General features: G+C 38.7%; 1 protein-coding gene across 1 annotated transcript in view; it reads right to left on the reverse strand.

Moving 5' to 3' along the window:
* Positions 1-4,379: 4,379 nt before the first annotated feature.
* LOC127639588 (stabilin-1-like) overlaps positions 4,380-19,209 on the reverse strand; it is a 52,710-nt gene continuing 37,880 nt past the window's right edge. Inside the window, exons 46-69 of the mRNA XM_052121688.1 lie at positions 19,159-19,206; positions 18,969-19,049; positions 18,444-18,590; positions 17,270-17,404; positions 16,938-16,997; positions 16,531-16,707; positions 15,981-16,067; positions 15,102-15,248; positions 14,388-14,444; positions 14,013-14,211; positions 13,767-13,916; positions 13,550-13,654; positions 13,342-13,449; positions 11,044-11,237; positions 10,780-10,924; positions 10,533-10,666; positions 10,021-10,186; positions 9,794-9,900; positions 8,613-8,732; positions 7,225-7,374; positions 6,979-7,092; positions 6,191-6,337; positions 5,346-5,453; positions 4,380-4,848 (exon numbers count right to left, since the gene is read on the reverse strand). Of these exons, the coding sequence (XP_051977648.1) occupies positions 4,807-4,848; positions 5,346-5,453; positions 6,191-6,337; positions 6,979-7,092; positions 7,225-7,374; positions 8,613-8,732; positions 9,794-9,900; positions 10,021-10,186; positions 10,533-10,666; positions 10,780-10,924; positions 11,044-11,237; positions 13,342-13,449; positions 13,550-13,654; positions 13,767-13,916; positions 14,013-14,211; positions 14,388-14,444; positions 15,102-15,248; positions 15,981-16,067; positions 16,531-16,707; positions 16,938-16,997; positions 17,270-17,404; positions 18,444-18,590; positions 18,969-19,049; positions 19,159-19,206 (2,928 nt within the window). The 3' untranslated portion in view covers positions 4,380-4,806. The remainder of the gene's footprint in view (positions 4,849-5,345; positions 5,454-6,190; positions 6,338-6,978; positions 7,093-7,224; positions 7,375-8,612; positions 8,733-9,793; positions 9,901-10,020; positions 10,187-10,532; positions 10,667-10,779; positions 10,925-11,043; positions 11,238-13,341; positions 13,450-13,549; positions 13,655-13,766; positions 13,917-14,012; positions 14,212-14,387; positions 14,445-15,101; positions 15,249-15,980; positions 16,068-16,530; positions 16,708-16,937; positions 16,998-17,269; positions 17,405-18,443; positions 18,591-18,968; positions 19,050-19,158; positions 19,207-19,209) is intronic.

A 19,209-nucleotide genomic window follows, 5' to 3' on the forward strand; every position in this document is an offset into this window, starting at 1 on the left:
GTGAATTTCTGTCTTGTTTTCAGTCAAATATATAAACATTCTAGGAAGATGCATTTACATGAGATCACATCATTTTTTTGGTTGTTGTTTGATGAAAATGGTTTAACTCCAAGTTGGAATTTCTCTACATTAGGTCAACTCATCAACTCTCAAGATGAATCCTCTTCCAAGTCCCTTTTCCCACCAGGAGTTTTTACACTACTACTACTTTTTACAAGTCTTTAAGCTGTCCAGTTCCTGCCAAAGGGAAGTATCACTAATACAAGATGCCACTACCACCACCATTCTTCTCACCAAACCAATGTAGTACTTGCCATCAAGGCCTGAAAGTTACAAAAATCTCTCTCTCTCTCTCTCTCTCTCTCTCTCTATATATATATATGGTCTCACCACATCAAGTCTTGGGTTGGTATTTGAGAAACTCCAATTATTTGTCTGGCATGATAGAAACTCAGATTCTTGAGTCTCTCACATTCCATTGGGCAAATTCCAGCCAAGACACGATATGTTTGAACAAAGGCTTTCTTCTTCCACATTAATGAAATGGTGGAGTAAAATTGTCTCGCACCATTTCTACCATCTGTCATGTCATGGAGCACAGCAATATTTTTGGAGCTGCCATAGGCCTCTTGGTGGCCTCTATTTATCTGGTCCTTTTGGCCATATGAATTTTAAAAACGAACAGAAGTGACAGTGTCAGTGCTAACTAGACCGATACTAAAAGAACTTGATTGACAGCAATGGTTCTTGAGGTAAAGATGTTCAGGATGAAGAGGACTGTCAAGTGATATGGATTACTTTGTATCAAACCATGCAGAGTATACAGCCATTTATATGCATGTAATTGTGATAGCACCTCCCGGTTGGCAATTTAAAAAAAATTATATTACCCATTCCTCTACAACCAAGATTCAAACAGGCCCACAGTTTCATGTCGATAGGCCATTGTTAACCTTTGATTGGAAATTTGATTGGTTTATGTCATACAAAGACGCCACGTGCAAAACTTCAAGTCATTCAGGCCAATGGTCTTATAGTTATAAAAATACCTATATATTTTTTTACTCCTTATTAGTGCCACCAAGTGGTCAAAGCCTGCCAAATTTTTCATGTGTTATCAGTGTTACCCCTTCTTTTGATCTACCAATTTTTTTGAAAATAGCTTATTGCGTTCAAGAGTTAAAGCCATATAAGTAATACTGGCCACACCCACTATGTACATTTAGGCCCATATTTTCATTAATTATTATCATTTAGACTAGAGAATCTTCCTGCACCAGTTTTGCTCTGATCGATTGAACAGCCTGGGTGGTAGAGGGCATATTCGACAACGTTTCAAAAGCCTTATGGTAAGATTCGCCATTCGCAAAGTTTGGTTGGCATGTGAAAAAGTGTTATTATTAAAAACTTCAACTTCTATTGGGCTGACATAAGCTCATTTACTCTGGTCTGGGCATGTGGTTTTAGCCGATGGACAGTTATTTTTGTTATTAACAATTTTTTATTGATTTCATTCATAAGACAAACAAACACAACATACTGAATCAGTTATATACATTAAACCCCTCCCCCCCACCCAACACAAACATGTACAGTGTTCACCAACAATTCAAACATAAAGTATACTTTCAAAAAACAACTAGATTGCACATACACATAAAACTAGAAGTCCCTCTCCACTGCCCCTCCTTGAGGATCCTACAAAAGAGCCAAATAACCACCCCACTTCCTGTCAAACAAATCCCATTTTCCCAGCCTTCTAAAAATCACCTCCTCGAATGCTGCCATAACTCCGGCTAGGACCCAACTTTTTAATGACTATCCCCAATATAAATGACCGTCCCATCACCAAAGATTCAGAGTCTGGGCAAAATGAAAATTGAGTGTCCAATATGTCACATAAAGCTCTGAACCCTCAACCAAAATTCTTTGATCTGAACACATCCCCAAAAAACATGGGTTGTGTCCCTGTCTTCAGAATGGAATCACCAGCAGGTGGGTGTGTCTTTAAGACCAAGCCTATAGAGGGGATCCAATAGACTCAATGTAAAATCTTAAATGGCATCACCCTTGCATCTCTAGATCTCTAGACTTGACCTCTTTTTAGAATCCTAGCCCTCACTCCCTCCTCCAATATGAAGTTTAAATCTTTTAAGAGAATTCAAAGCTTCATCCCCAGACTCTGAATTAACAGGGAGTAATACACTGATGCCTCATGACCTTTTCCAAAAGCAGTAATCACCACTTCCAGAGTATCTGGCGCTTTTAGGGTGTGTATGTTACTCCCAAATATAGTACAAAGCAGGTGGTGCAGCAGTAAATACCTAAAGTACTAAGATCTGGGAATCCCAAAATTTTGAACCATATTTTCAAAGGATCTCAACACTCCACTCTCATATAGGTCACCGAGTGTATTAACCTCACAATCCACTCTGACCAGCAGAAAGGGGACTTATTATTAGATAACTCTGGGTTCATCCATATGCTCTAGACAACATTTAAATAAATATCCGAGTTAAACATTTGAGAATGATGCAGTGAATTGCATGACTCTTCTGTGTATTGTAACATTTAATAAATATGGTGCTTGGATGTCTGCATATCTCTTTATCCCTCTAAATGTCTTTAGCTTATTTCTGCATACTATGGCTCTAAAAACATTTATTGCGCTGTTTAAACTAGACATTTATTTGCTGAACGACAGGTGTCAGACATCTGTATGTTTTACCAAATACCCAACTACCCAAACACATTCATCTCAAAATTCATGTTTCTCATACATTTTTAAAGAACACTACATGGTGTCTTGAATTTATTAGAGTCTCCTTTTGTATATTTCAATGCAAACACAATGAAAGGTGTGACACAAGCCTCTGGGTCTATGGTTTGAGCGGGGATGGTTGTCGCTGCTTTGCTGCGGAAGAGCACAACAAGAATGGGGGGATGGGGACTGAATGAAAGAATGGTGGTGGGAAGCCCAGCTGTGAAATCACTGCAGTCCTCATCAGCCCCAGGTCCTAAAGTCCTGGGATTATCTCTCAATTTACCAAAAACAATTCTTGTCTCGTCTACAATTATCATCTTTGAAACAAAATGAACAGATAATTAAAGCTCATGACTGGTCTTTAAAGAGAATATATCTTGAATTAAGTTTGTTTTAAGTACAATCTCTTTACAGTCTTACGTCTATACAGTCCATTTTAAGAACTGTTCAAAGCTTTTAGGTCTATTTTTGAATGCCGAAAAATCCTTGTGGCAAGGCAGTACTGTATTGACATTCCTTAAACATTATATTAATATTTGTATTCTGTCTTCTGCTCCAAAAAGGTTCTGCAATTAATTTGAATTGACCATTGTTTAGGTCATTTCATTAGGATCTATAAATTTAACATTAAAGTAAAAAGAAAAATGCCCCACTGACTTAAACTGTTACTGTGTTTACCATTGAAAATATAAACAGCGATTGCTTTTGGTCTTCATTCTAATGTTTATTTGCATAATAAATTGTGATTGGCTCGTCCTAATCATGTTATGCGACCCCCAAGCCATGAGACAGGGCCACGCCCACGTCACGTATGAGCAGTTGTTGAGGGGGAAGGGTGAAATATTATCACTGATTTTAACAACCACTCAGTAAACATAACACCATGGCACAAATGGGAGGGAAGCGTTTCCGTGATTCTAGAATGGAGCTCCGTTTCTTTAGACTCTTTCACGTGACAGGAAAGCAGTTAAGACAGGTCCAATCTCCTGAAGCGTCTTAACACTACAGCTCGGTCATAATCAGCGCCCATCTAGCATGTGCACGAATCAATGATCGCCCCCCTGGGTATATATATGAAAGATAAGGGGCTTGGCATAATAAATCAGGGGCTTAAGACCCTCAACCACACCCAACGCCACTGGAATTAAAATCTGCTAAACATCTTAAAAAGATGACATTTACAAACATTCTAAGTAATAAGTGGCTCAAAGACATCTGCTCAATGTCTTATTGACATCCAAGAGGTAACGTCTTATAGAAGTATTGCAGATGACAAAAAGAACCTTAAAAATACGTCTTCCGGATGTAAACACACATCAAATAGACGTCTGGTGATTTATGCTAAAACTTTAACCTTATTATTTGACTGTCCTTCAGGAACATTGTACATCACAGGTCATAAAGGATGTTGTCTTTGTTGTCATGTAATATGAACAGGTGGTTGTATTCCGCTGGGGAATTTTCAGGCTTCTCTCGTTGCTAAGGCAACCGTCTGCATTATGACTGAACAAGTTAAAAAATACCATTCTATTATGTCAACGAGACCTCTGGGATTATGCACTGGAGTTGCAGACGTTAATGAGACCCTTGTTGTAGTCCCTTGATAGCTGATTTTTGTTTACGATTGGCCAAGAAAAGAAACCCCCTAAAATAACAGATTACAAACAAATTCACCAATTTTAACAGCTGTTATCTTTATTGAACTGCCATTGTAGCATGGTAAGGCTACTGTTGTCTAGGACAATGGTTCTCAACTGGTTTTGCGTCAGGGCCCAGGTTTGATATTGAACATCAGGTGGAACCCCAACACAATACCAAAACCCTATCAAAAGTAAACAAAAAATGTCAAAATCAAACATTGGTATGTATTAATAATACTATTAACTGCACAGGTCCAACAACATAGAGCACTGACAGAGCATTTAAGTCTTATCTGTTGATTTAACCAGATACAGATGAGCGCACATCCTTTGGTGTGGTTCTTTGTAGTAGTTGCTGATTGCAGGTAAACATGGGAAAGGAGGTCAGCTCTAATATCTGCGCTAGTCCATGAGGTTGGGTGTGTCTGTAGCAGAAGCCGGCTCCTGAAACAACACATTTTCTTTTGTTCATACACTTGCAAACGTACATCTCCCTAGATGTCTGTTCAAGAGCGGTTCAACTGGAAAGCGTCAAAATCGAATTAACATTTGCTAAAGAGGTCTGATTTACAAACATTCGAAATCATAAATGTTTCAAAGACATCTGATGAAGAAGGGGATAGAACAAAAATGGGTTCTTTTAAATGTGTTTAAAGGATCACAATGAAAGAAAGGCCAACCTCTGCTGAAACAAAGCTGGTTTGCTGGTCAACGCTGGTTTAAGATGGTCTCCTAGCCTGGCCAACATGGTCTTCATATGGTCTAACTCGTCTCCCAGCCAACCAGCTAAAACGTGCCCAAGCCCCCTCTTAAACCAGCCAAAAGACCAGACTGACCATGCTTGGAGACCTACTAAGACCATCTTAGGATGGTTTAAGCTGTTTGTTTTGGGGTCTTTTTCAGCAGGAACTACAAGGCTTTATTAAACTGTCTAAATGTACCTCAAATGGCTCTGCAAATGCCCTGTAGCCACTGTATAAAGGGTTTGGAATGGAAACTAAAGCAGGGTTTCCACCAGCCTTTGTAGAAGCACCATCTTCATCATCGTTCTGTTGATGTACATTGAAAACAAGACTTTTATTACATTCATTAATCTTCTGAAAGAGATTCTGTCACATCACCGGATAAAATTATCTTAAATTAAGTATCCGGGACATTTCTGTAAGAACATGAAATATAATGTCAAGACAAACCTTCATGTAGGTTTGACAAAGCCTTGTCTAAAAGGAATTTTAAAGGAATATTCCTGGTTCAATACAAGTTAAGCTCAGTCGACAGCATTAACCGAGGTCAACCCGTCCCTCCTTTTCTTTGAAAAAAAGGAAAAATTGAGGTTACAGTGAGGCATTTACATGGGAGGTTTACAGATTGGCCCCCATTTGCTTCCATTGTAAATGCCTCACTGTTACCTGGAGTTTTGCTTTTTGAAATCAAAATACATTTTTGTGGTAATAACCATTATGACACAAATTGTGTCGATTGAACTTAACGTATTGAACCCGGAATATCACATAAGCAAGAGTGCTGTTGTAATGAATGAGGATATTTTATCCTCAGCTACAAATAAATCGTAAATCCAATCAATTTGAAATGATTAAGCACACTAAGAACAAGCTGAAGGTCTGTGCCAAGTTTGGTAGATGTAGCTTAAAAGCTCTAGGAGGAGTTAGAATTGTTGGTCTAGGTTTAGGGATTAAAAAACCACATAAACTAAGTTCACACAATAACAATATGGTGGCTTTGTCAAGCCAACACAAATGTCTTAAGTTGAATTGCATGAACTTACCTTGAAATACTGGAAACGGAATGCATCGTTCTTGTGCTTGAGGAAATAGTACGCAAGACCAACAACAATACAGATAATGATGATAATAATCAAAACCGTGGTCACTGCGACACCACTGGATTGGGAGATTGGAAGAACTGGGGCCACCTAAAATTGCCACACATTTTAAAAGATTATAAATGTCACTACGTCAAACACCATTAATGGCTTATTCCATAATTAAATGCATTTTATTCAGAACTTATTAGTGAGGTCTACAGTACATATTGGCAAAGCTATCCTATTAACCATCTACCACTAATACATTGAAAACAACACAGTGTTTGGGAATGTTTGAAATATCAGCTTCCATGTCAGGCAAACAGGATGTTGACTTGTTTTAGCAAGTTTGGTGAGTCATAGTTCTCAAAAGGCGTTGTCTGTCTATCTGATGAAGCTGGTGACAAACAAAAATTACTTAAAAAAAAAAAGTATGTTATTGCTGAACTCTACATGTGTGAGTGTAACTTCTGGAAAAGTTCAGATTACTTGTAGAAGTATCTGGAAAAAGTAGCTATATGGCTGTTCAGGATGGTGTAATTTGCTGTCCACTGGCGTTAATCCAATTACCCATGATGACCCAAAAACATTTTATTTTATTATCTCTGTCTTGTTGTTGTATTGTTTGTGCACTGAGACAAATTCCTTGTATGTGTAAGCATTCTTGGCGATAAAGCTCATTCTGCTTCTGAAAAGCAAAGCTGTCTTTCATTATTATTCATTGTACTGGTACAAAAGTGTCTACTTACATCAATAGGGGGTGCTGTCAATGGACCGTCAATGACATGGATCAGTCCATTGATGGCTGGAATGTTCCAGGCTAATATAACCTTCTTATTCACCTGTTTTTGGGGTTGAGAGTCCTGTAGAAACCAGTGTAAAATATATAGTTATCCAGCTCAACATGACTTTGATTGCATTTAAACTGCCAGGCCTAAAGCACAAAGCAGATTTTTTCATAGTCTGTTTACATTCTTATCTTAAAGTTTATTTACCTCAGACTGGCTGGTGGAATTCGAGGGGATCATTATGGCGAGGTTTGCGCCTAGGCGAGTTGGTATCGCTGTTTTATGCTTCAAGTCCTCATAGAAATGAACGCTATTGATGGCCGATATGTGATACTGTAAATCCCTCCATGACAAGCTCTAAAAAAGAAAATTAACAGATTATACTTGATGAACAAAGCGCCAAAGGTTAAGACACTTAAGGCCAAATGAGTATAAAAGTGTCCAACTAGAGAGAAATGTGCAGCTCTGGCAAAGCTTCCATGCTGAGAAATAAGAGCTTTAACCAGCCTAAGATGGTTTGCTGGTCTTAACTGGTCTCCCAGCTTGCTGGTTCATGCTGATATATTTTTTTAAAAAGGGAGTTTACAGCTATAAAATTTTTAACTCTCAAGGAGCATTCACAGATTAAAGGTTGCTAACAAAAGCGATTGCTGGATGCGAATCTGCTCAACTATCAGGAGGCAACTGCCTGCACTCTGCATTGTTTCAGTGCATTTGCATAAGATTGAACTTTGCTCAACCCTGTCATATTGCCAACTGTCACATTATACAAATTCCTGGAGATCGGCAAGTTTACCGAAATACCATGTGCAAAAGTGGTGCAATTGTTTAGTGAATTCTTCCTTAGGGAATTGCAAAAGTAAAAAATATTTCAAATTGCATGTTTAGAACACATCCTCCGTCTGCCACTGAGCATACTAACAGATAGTCCCGCCCCAAACAGATAGTCCCGCCCCAAAGAGATAGTCCCGCCCCAAAGAGATAGTCCCGCCCCAAAGAGATAGTCCCGCCCCAAAGAGATAGTCCCGCCCCTAATAGATAGTCCCGCCCAAAACAGATAGTCCCGCCCCAAACGGATAGTCCCGTCTCAAACAGATAGTCCCGCCCCAAACAGATAGTCCCGCCCCAAACAGATAGTCCCGCCCCAAACAGATAGTCCCGCCCCAAACAGATAGTCCTGCTCCAAACAGATAGTCCTGCCCCAAACAGATAGTCCTGCTCCAAACAGATAGTCCCGCCCCAAACAGATAGTCCCACCCCTAACAGATATTCCTGGCCAATCAGATAGTCCCACCCCAAACAGATAGTCCCACCCCATACAGATAGTCCCACCCAAGTCGATATTGCTGTGTAAGGCTGGACAGGCCGCTCAAACAACCAGAGCAATTTTGACATCACCACAGAGGAAATCAACCTACAAATTAATTACTTCTAGTTATCTCGGCATATTAACTGAGATAGGATAAAGTATTTGATCATGGAAACGTTACACACCTCAGCTTTAAAACAAGTTTACTTTGAATCCCAGCCCTAAAACAAAATCGTGGTTCAAACACTGGTATTCGTTTTTTGGTTTATTTTATATTACAAATTACCTTGTTTGCAGTGAAGCCATCATTATGAGGCACAAAAACTGTACTATTTGATGAGCGGTCTGACAGGAAGTTCAAGAGATTCTTGCCTTCCTCTCCATCCTCTGCATATTTGAGTAAAGTCTGCAGGAGGAAACAGACAGGAAATGTGTGACATTGTTGTTATACACCTTTGTTATACAACAGATTGAAATATATAATTGTTTTGTGGCAGTAAAGCAATGATTGCACAATATAAAAAGTGGCTTTAGAAGTTTGTTTGTTTTATCCCCATATTATAAATAAGCCTATGCACTACTTTAAATGTTTACTTTTAATGTACATATGCATCAGATGGACACTTTTGAAGCATCGCATTTTTTTCAGAGTAATAAACGGAGCGTTTTTAGGATGGTATGTCAAGTTCAAAGTAGTTAAAACTTCTCGAGATCCATGTTGTGTTCTTCAAGACCAGCTGTCAAGAACTCGTCCTGTGTGACCGGCACATTCTGACGCTGCGCCGCTTGTGAGTTTTGAAAAGGCGGCTGACTGCCCCCTGTTGACGGCACTCATAAAACCAAAAATTTTAACCGCACTTCAAGCTTGAATTGAAGGAAAACATCAGGGTTTTTTTTGTCGTTTTTTTTTTACAGAATTTACATACGGGTGAGGTGGCAAGATTAACCGTAATTTAGTTTTTTTACGTGTTATTATTTTCATAATCAGAATAAATTAATGATTAAATTGCTAGCCCTAGTAAATGTATTTTGTTTTAAGGATGCTTAGAGTTTTTATAAGGGATGTGCACAAGTAATCGATTAATCGATTACTCATTCTGCACCAGTTATTCGACTATTAAAAACACAAATCGAATATAGAAAATTGACCTTTGCACATCTGACTAAATTATAACGCCGAATTATACTGTACTTAAGATTCTGCACTTTCTGAAAAAGCTTATTTAAACGTGAACCAATTCAAGGAATTTTATTCCAATTGGATTAAGTAAAAATAAAACTAGTCGCCAGGGGGCAAAATGACGAGCGAGCATAACATAAGGGTTAAGTATTAAATATATAAGTAACCGATTACTCGCTTTTTATTGGTTAGAGTACTCGACTACAAAATGACTTGATAATCTCTCATTTTTATTGCAAATCATGACAAAATACTGATATAAAAAATACTTTTTGCAGTACACTTACAGTATAAAAAACTGAAAAATTAGTAGTGGTGGCGATTACAGAGGCCAAGTCACCATTACAGAAATCCCCGTCCCCAATGTACCCTGGTCCACATTCACAAGACACCTCTGAATAAGACAAAAAAATGACTGTAATATACTGGAAGTTTCATATATCTATAATCAAGTAGTGTACAATTTCTAATTATATAACAACTGCAAAGACATTCCTCTGTTTGACAATCATACCTCTCAATCTGTAGCAATAAGCATCATATGGCCAACTGGTGTTGACTGGCTCTTTGTACAGCACAATACCAACATGGTTGTCCCCACATTTAGCAGAAGGGAACCTGATCGGATAGCCCACTTTGTTGCCGTCTAACCACCCTGCCACACACAGGTGCATTCCCAACTGAAACAAGCACACAAAAAAGACAATAGCATGAGATAAGACTTCCAAACTAGATAGTAATCCACAAGAAAACCAACAAAATCATACTTGTCACATGATTTAGGTCTTTTCAAGGCACCTTTGAAGGTTTACATTGTCAGGCCTATTTTTACATTTAGTCATCGATGCATATTTATTAATCGGATTGCCATCCAACTGGAATCCATTTACACTTGGTCACATAAATGTGTTTCCGTGAAATGATGATAATGACCACTTGGCCGATTCGCCACTTGTATTTGTCTCATACCACCCCTTGAGGTGACGTGACTAAGGGTAAATACCCCCAAGTCTTGAACAAAGTCACCTGTTGAGCATCAGAGATTTGGGAGAAGGTTGCGAGGGTGGCCCCCTGTGCCTCACAAGCTTCCTGTGCTTGGCTGAAGTTCAGTTTATACTTTCCCTCGGTTGATCGGACGTGGAAAACACCTGCTGTTTTTGCTGCAACAAAAGAACGCTTTATTTCCACCTTTGTTCAAATACATACATTTTCGGTCGGTATTTAGGCGTAAATTCAAGGGATAGCAAAGTGTGGGAAATTAGCAAAGTCTTACTGTGGAAATGAAGGTCTTTGCAGGTGGCTTTCGGATCGCAACCACCATTGTCCTCCAGGCAGCGGTCAATGGGGGGCACCACTTTCTCCAAACACTGAATTCCATTTCCGATATATCCCACGAGACATTCACAACGCCTTTCATTCTGCAACAACGCAAATGTTACACATTGCATTGATCCGTTTATATATATTGTGATGTTTATGTTACACTTATTAGACTTTTTTAAGTAAATCAACACAAGGGGGGAAAAATTAAGCATACTGGTCCAGTGAAAATGCATTCTGCGAAATCGCTGCAGCCACCATTCGCCTCCTCTACACAGCGGTTGATGGGGGAACAAGCACGTCCGTCTCCAGAATAGCCACTCCGACAGGTACAAGTAACATTGATGCCAGTCTGCAGACAGTCGGCTTCTTCATGGCATCCACCGTTATACTCACTACAAATATCCGGAGCTACAAAGATTTCCAAGTCAACATGAAACTGCATTCAAAACCATTTTCCTGCATCAAGATATTCCTAACCAGGAGCAATCTGACAATTTCAGCACAATCACAGCCAATCAGAAAATATTTTATGTTTAATTTACAGTTATGTGGATGATTTTGGACCAGTAAGATTTCACGGTGGGTGGGGCTACCAATCGCAAATCTGGCGAAATAGAAACCAAGCTTCTCGTCGAGTTTGCAGCTATTTCAGACAAAAGACTTTGGGGCTGTTCTCAAAGAACATTTATTTGCGTCCGTCTTTGCGATATTTCAATTGTTGTTTTAATGTATTTAAACTTGCGCTAAACATTTTTGTCCACTGCAACGTGTCTCGCTGTCGTGTCTCTTAATGTTTTTGCAAGTCTAAATAAAATTCAAAATAAGATGCCATGTCAAGTTAAAAGAACTTCTTAAAATGCGTCTCGAAACACCTGCGTTCTGATCCGTTCATTGTGCCGCCACAATTTAAATGAAGCGTTCGACCAAATGTCCTGTCACTTATTGCGGTTGGTTAAGACAAAATCATAGATTAAGACTTGGGGGATGTTCATATAGAACGTGTTTTTGCGTACGCCTAAGGTTATATCAAATGAATCTAAAAAATATGCTAAATGGACGTATTTGACTGTTGCGCCACGCTTACGTTTTTTTTTTCAGCCTCTCGTAATCAGCAGCACATTTTTATTAGGCTGTGTCAAGTTAAAGGAATATTTTGGGTTCAATACAATTTTAACTCAATTAACAGCATTTGTGGCGTAATGTTGATTACCATAAAAATATATTTTGACTTACCCCTTTATAAAACCACTTTAATTACTCTGTTAAAACTCATGTATTATTTGAGCTGTAAGTTGTTTAAATCATTGTTATTAGTCATTTTAGGGTTTTAGAGTTTGTTGACATTACATCGTCATGGTAACGACGTTATAAAATCGGCTATAACTTTACACAGAATAGGTAAGTGATTTTTCACACTAAATCATGTTAATACACATATTGTTTGTGTCTTGTGGCTAAACTATTGAAAAATGTTGTATTTAATGTTCAAATATTGCCCCCCATTATTACCTAGATTTTTGCTTTTTTTAAAGAAAAGGAGGGGCAAGAATTTTTTTTTTTGTGGTAATAAACATTATGCCACAAATGCTGCCGATTGAGCTGAACTCATATTGAACCCGGAATATTCCTTTAAAAGAACTTGAAATTTTAAAAAGCACCTCGATTGTGGGGGCCTGGGTATCTCAGCGAGTATTGACGCTGACTACCACCACTCGAGTCACGAGTTTGAATCCAGGGCGTGCTGAGTGACTCCAGCCAGGTCTCCTGAGCAACCAAATTGGCCCGGTTGCTAGGGAGGATAGAGTCACATGGGGTAACCTCCTCATGGTTGTGATTCAGTGGTTCTCGCTCTCAATGGGGCGTGTGATGAGTTATGTGTGGATCGCGGAGAGTAGCATGAGTCTCCACATGCTGGGAGTCTCCACGGTGTCGTGCACAACGAGTCACGTGAACAGATGCGCGGATTGACGATGTCCTCCGCCACTCGGAGTGAGGTTAGTAACCGCGCCACCATGAGGACCTACTAAGTAGTGGGAATTGGGCATTCCAAATTGGGAGAGAAAAAAAAAAAACAAGCCTCGAGACATCTGCGTGTTTGCGTGTTTCTTTTGCTATGCCACCACAATGGAAACCAAGCAATCGATAAAATGTCCAGTCACTAGTTACGGCTGATTAAGACTCCGATACACAGAATGTGTTTTGCGTCTTTCTTTGCTGTTTTCAAATGTTTTTTTTACATAATTATGTTTGTTGCGCCGCGTCTCGCTGTTCTTTTTACAGTGTCTTTCGCAGGAGCATGTGTCATGTTAGAAACATTTTAAAATTAGCCTTGAAACACCCGCATTTTGTTCCTTTAGTTGTGCTGCGTTCTAGCTTCTGTTTATTTTATGTGAAATCGCATTCTGTCTAAATTGTCCCTTTTTTTTCCCAGCAACTTTTATCACTTGTTGACTCAATGCACCATGTCTGGTTAGGAAGTAATGTAATACAAAAAATGCTATACAGAACTCACCAGTGCAGTTGACGCCATTTCCTTCATAGGGCGGGATGCACTCGCACTGATTTTCAGGGAGGCATACCGCGTTGAGATCACACACTGGAGAGCAGACCGGCTTGACTTCTGTTGAAACATAGTAAAAGCTTAAATAAAGCTTAACTTGCATTTAACTGGGACATTGTGTCAGAGTTTCCATTTGAAGTTTGACAATCCTTGCTCTTACCGATTTTTGATTCGCAACTTTCGCCCATCCATCCCTCTTGACAGAAACAGCTGCCGACACCATCTACACCGTCATCGCATTTGCCATTCTTGGTGCAGTTACATGCTGTGAGCAAAGATGACAAAAATATTAATGGTTTTGAACATAGACATGCGTTTTCGTCATATTCACTCTAATAAGAATGATTGAAGGTTTTAAACTCGGTTGAATGTGTTACCTGTGCAGTTTGGCCCAAAGTGATTATTTTCACACAGCTCACAAGCGGTGCCTGCAAAACCAGCATGACATTTACACACCCCTGTGCCGAGACGGCCGTCATCACAGTCGCCATGCCTACCACACGGCGCCTCCAGACCGCCAGGACACACTAAAGCACAAACCAACACACATACACACACTTGAGTTAATTTAATCTTAGCTTGCATCAGTAGTAATGTTATTTAAACCAATATTGAATTCTCACCTTGACAGTCTCTTCCATAGTGGTTTTTACAGCACTTGAAAGCCCATGTCATTTTTGTACAGATTCGATCACAGCCAATCCAATCTCTGTAGGAGTTGTATCCATAACCATACGAGTAAAGACCGTAATAACTGCGCGACATAAATGGCCGTCTGTGCATGTAAGGTGAGTAGGGTCGTCTACAAATGCTAGTTCTGTTCTGCAAGATCATTATCAAAACACAGATTAGTCTGGATCAGGAGTTAAACACTATTTAAGCTTATACAAGCATGCAGTCAATTAGGCCCTTGGTTTATAAAAACAAACAAAAACATGCGTTGACAGTTGTACGCTTATAAATATAACCACTAATCAACGATAACTAGATGCACTCACTGAGTCTTCCGCTCCAAGGGGACATCGGGGCAGCTGAGTGCAAGGACCACAAAGTCCCTATTGACAAACAAACATGTTGCATGGCTATAATGCATTACATTTTCGAATCACTTTAAAGGTGAAGTGCATACTGTAATTCCTGCACCACTAGTAACGAATGCAAAATGAACACGATTTTTACATTGTGATGTACATAAGAACTGTGAGTGGTGCATGCCAGGGCATTGCTATGCAATTGCTAAGAGACTGCATACGGCCCAAGTCAACAGAACCCACCCCCATGTCTCTATGGCTTTGTTCAGAAGGCAGCAAAATATGATTTTTGGCATTTGCGATTCAAATGGATTAGTTATTTATAGTAGGAACAGCAAGAAAATAAGAACAAACTACATTTTTTCAAATGCAATCCAAACCAAATCAACCAATATTTGGATCGCTCGGTTATAAATGAAGTCGTTTTTTTTGTCATTCGGGACGTGGCTGGTATACACTATAATGGTGCAGGGCTGCAACTACCCATTTACAGGGATGTATGCGATATCCACATTGGCACCCAGGGCCATCTTGAACGTTTTCGCCCAACTTTGTGTGGCGCCCTTATGCATTGCATACATATAATTGCATATATAATTTGCGCCTCTGTAAAGGTGTATAAATATCTTTGAAAACACGAACATTATCTTTTTCTCAAATGAACATCAGAAAGTTTTGTACCTTTATCTCTGTGCTTGTGAAGTCATCACAGCGAGCACCAATGCTCGGAGGCTCCAGAAGCTGGTCGATACCGTGAGCGATTCCTGAATCAAACAGCATGTTTCGCGATACGATTCTGGCATTATTTCCATCGAGTAATATGTCGCCCTGAAAACCAGTTTTGAGTGGTGAGCAAAATTAAAATCACAAATGTCTTGATTATACACAAGTTAAACTACAATTGATGACATTTTTGTCAACATGTCAATTTAGGAATATTCCGGGTTCAATACAAGTTAAGCTCAATCGACAGCATTTATTGCGTAATGTTGATTACCACAAAAATGTATTTCGACTCGTCCCTCGTTTTCTTTAAAAAAGCAAATATGCAAGTTACAGTGAGGCACTTACATTAAGAAAGGAATAAAGCACTTACATTAATTCTTCTGTTCAAACGTATGTATTATTTGAGATGTTAAGTCGTTTAAATCATCGTTTTTACAGACGTTTTAAGGTTAACGCGTTACGTCGTATTGGAAACGGAGTTGTAAAAGTGTATATAACTGTACATTGAAAAGGTTAGTAAGTGATTTTTATCACACTAAAATCATGTTTTTACGCATACTTCTTACGTCATGTAGCTATACTTTAGAAACAGTGAGTATTTTAATGTTTACGCATTGGCCTCATTCACTTCCATTGTAAGTGTCTCACTGTAACCTGGATTTTATTTTATTTTATAAAGAAAAGGACATGTCAAAATGTAATTTTATGGTACTCAACATCATGCCACAAATGCTGTCGATCGAGCTGAACTTGAATAAAACCCCCAAAAGTCCTTTAATAATTACCAATCAAAATATTATCCATCTATTTGACATCGTTAAGGTATATACTCACAATTAAATTTTTGTTGCAGCTGAAGGTGAGCTCGGTTCCAAACAATGTTTCGACTTTTTTCTCCGCAGGAAGAGCGATAGCAACAGTCTGTAAACCGAACATACAAAAATAAAAACACTACATTTATATCTATACATTTCGTCTTTCAAATTTCATGTTGTTCCGAGCTCTATTGACTTTATTTGCTTACAAGACTCGGAGGAACCAAGTACATTTGGTATCGTTGATGCCAATTCTTTCGTAACGTGCTTTGATTCGCCATATTTAAAAATATGCATGCGCAAATGAGTTTGAGAGCTAGGGCAGAGGGAAAGATTATTGGTGAATAACGACTGTTCCATACATAAAATTACTGAATGGCTTCAGAAGACAAGTGGTTTTAAATGAGCTTTTTAGTCCTTTTTGGAGCTTGAGAGCCAGAAGAAAGTCATACAGGTTAAGAGCGACATGATAGTAAATGATAACAATTTTACTATTCCTTTAAAACATAATCAAGACGTCGTTTTGATGCCACAAGAATAATCATAATAATTTGTTGAGAGTCTCATACCCTCTGGTCGCGAACTATGTGAGCTTTAAGGTAGGCTTGTAGTTTGTCGCGATGGTCTTCGCTGTACAGCCATGTTTTCCTCTCCTCGGGGAGATTGTTGAAAACATCGTCCGTCGGCCAGAACATGGTGAATGGGTAGAAGGACCGATGTTGCACCACGTGCATCATGTCTGCATCCTGTTTGTGTTGGGAAACACAGGAAAACACAGGCATGAAGTTTTAGAATGGTTTTGGAAACCTGGAAAACTGGAAAGAATAATGGATGTGGACTAGTAACCAGAAGGATATGAGTTCAAAACCCATCACTTAGAGAGCCAACTTGACAAAACAACTTCCTGCTGCTTTGAAACCCAAAAGATGTGTATTGTGAAAAACACTGTGCAAATAAAAATGAATTGACATATTACCTGTAGAAGCTTGCTAAAGATTTTGAAGCCATATTGTTCAGCAGCTGCGGTAACATTCAACTGCAACATAAATAATGTGTTGAAATTAACATTATGAAACTACAGTAAGTGCACCAAGTAATCTTCTCCACAAATGGTAAGGGTCTTATCGTATTCCTCTCATTGAAATAAGATCCTCAGGATGGTAGACGGTCATTTGAATATGTAAATAATTGGCGATCAACCAGTTGTTAACAACCCAACTAAAATGTCATTGAGAAACTTCTGTGATGCGCACGTTAATATATATATCTTTTTACATTTTAAATCTGTTGGCCATTGGTTGTACATACTTGGGTGTTTATCTCTGCCATCTGGTCTGTCAGTTGGTGTGGGAAAAGGATTTTGTCTATAATATGTATGACTCCATTGGAACACTCGTAATCACTTGTGATGATCTTCGTATTGTCGTTGATGTACACAACACCCTGAAAGACAACACAAAACCAATGTATACATCTGTAGATAAATAAACTAGATCATTTAATTCATCTTAAATATACAGTACACTAAGGAGGATTTCTCATTTAAGTTTTCACAAGAAATAAACAAAATACCATTATTGAGCCAGTAAAAATGTGTGTGTTCATAGATAGATAGACAGACAGACAGATAGACAGATACACTGGCGGCCAGGACTTTGGAATAATGTACAGATTTTGCTCTTATGGAAAGAAATTGGTACTTTTATTCACCAAAGTGGCATTCAGCTGATCACGATGGATGGATGGATGGATGGAGGGATGGATGGATGGATGGATGGAGGGATGGATGGATGGATGGATGGATGGATGGATGGATGGATGCTTTTAGGTTGTGTGTCTGTTTACATTTGAACATCACAAAAATTCTGTGGCCCATTTGAGCATGGCCATTCTGACAATGTCGGTCTATAAGATTTTTTCAATATTTGATCATCCGTTACAGCAAAACCACAAGTCCGATCAGTTAGAAAAGTCATGGCAACCCGAGTCAGAACAGTCTGAAGGTCTGTGCCAAATTTGGTGGATGTTGCTTGAAAGCTCTAGGAGGAGTTACAATTGGAAATTTTGGTCTGGATGTATGGATTCTGGAAAATTCATAAACCAAGTCTGTAAAATAATAGTTTGTTTTCTTGTCAAGCCAACATAATAATGATTTTACATTCAGAGCTGGCTGGTTTGATTTGGCGGGACATTTCAAGCATCCGCCATTCACCCTTGCACATATACATCACGTCCATGAATGAAGAAAAGTTTGTCCGGCTACCATGGTGCATGTTATGCTACTTGCTCAGATGACATATTTTTCTTATTGAAATCTCTAACCCAAAGCATGATCAATATAAATATGCTTGCCTTAGCAAATGTCACTAATAAATACTGTTTCTAATATTTAAAAATATAAATGCGCTTGCCTTAGCAAACGCCACTATTACATGTCTAATTTTTTAAATAATTAGCATTTGAGTATTTGAAAACGACTCACATCTTTGACACTGAAGCGTAATTTATGTCCACTACTGGCGACCACCTCTTTAATGGACTTCAGGTCAGATTCACGCAGTTCTTCACAACCAACAATGTGGTTCCTCAGCAGCTCTGGAGCATAGCTTTTATTTACCCATGCTTCAATCTGCGCAAACAGAGAAAAACTAATAACACAAAACATGTACTGGTAGTGTAGACCAGTCAAAGATTTTTGCCTTCATAAAATAAAAATAAAATAATTAGCTCAGCCTCGGAATAAATGTTCCTTTTCATGAAGCTCTTTTAATTTTCAACCCCACCCATCCAACCCACTGGCTCCATTTTTTCTGATCCAATCAGTTCTAGGTGAATAAAATCAAGATACTCCCTACATTTCTTAAATACTTGAAATTATGGATGTAAAATGGGTTGCGAATGCATATAAGTATTTATCTACATCTTTATATGCTCAGAGAAAGAAATGGCTAAAAAAATGGTCAAAACTTTTTGTGTGATGTTATTGCGTGTGGGTGTTACAGTGTACCGTGACGTTATCGGCGTAATCGGCATGAGGAATAAACACAGTGAAAGGCCCCGAGGTAAATAAATCTCTGACTTTTGACTCCTATAAAACACATATTTGTAATTAGCACATGTAGTTATAGAAAATATATTTCAAATGGATAAAAATGGAAAATGAAAAATTAAAAAAAATAGTTTAAATTTGCCCTTACGCCAACATTTCTTCGTAACCATGCAGCCTCAGGTTTGCGCAGAAGTTCCTG

Source organism: Xyrauchen texanus, chromosome 48 (genome assembly GCF_025860055.1).
Source record: "Xyrauchen texanus isolate HMW12.3.18 chromosome 48, RBS_HiC_50CHRs, whole genome shotgun sequence".
In the NCBI taxonomy this organism is placed as follows: Eukaryota; Metazoa; Chordata; class Actinopteri; order Cypriniformes; family Catostomidae; genus Xyrauchen; species Xyrauchen texanus.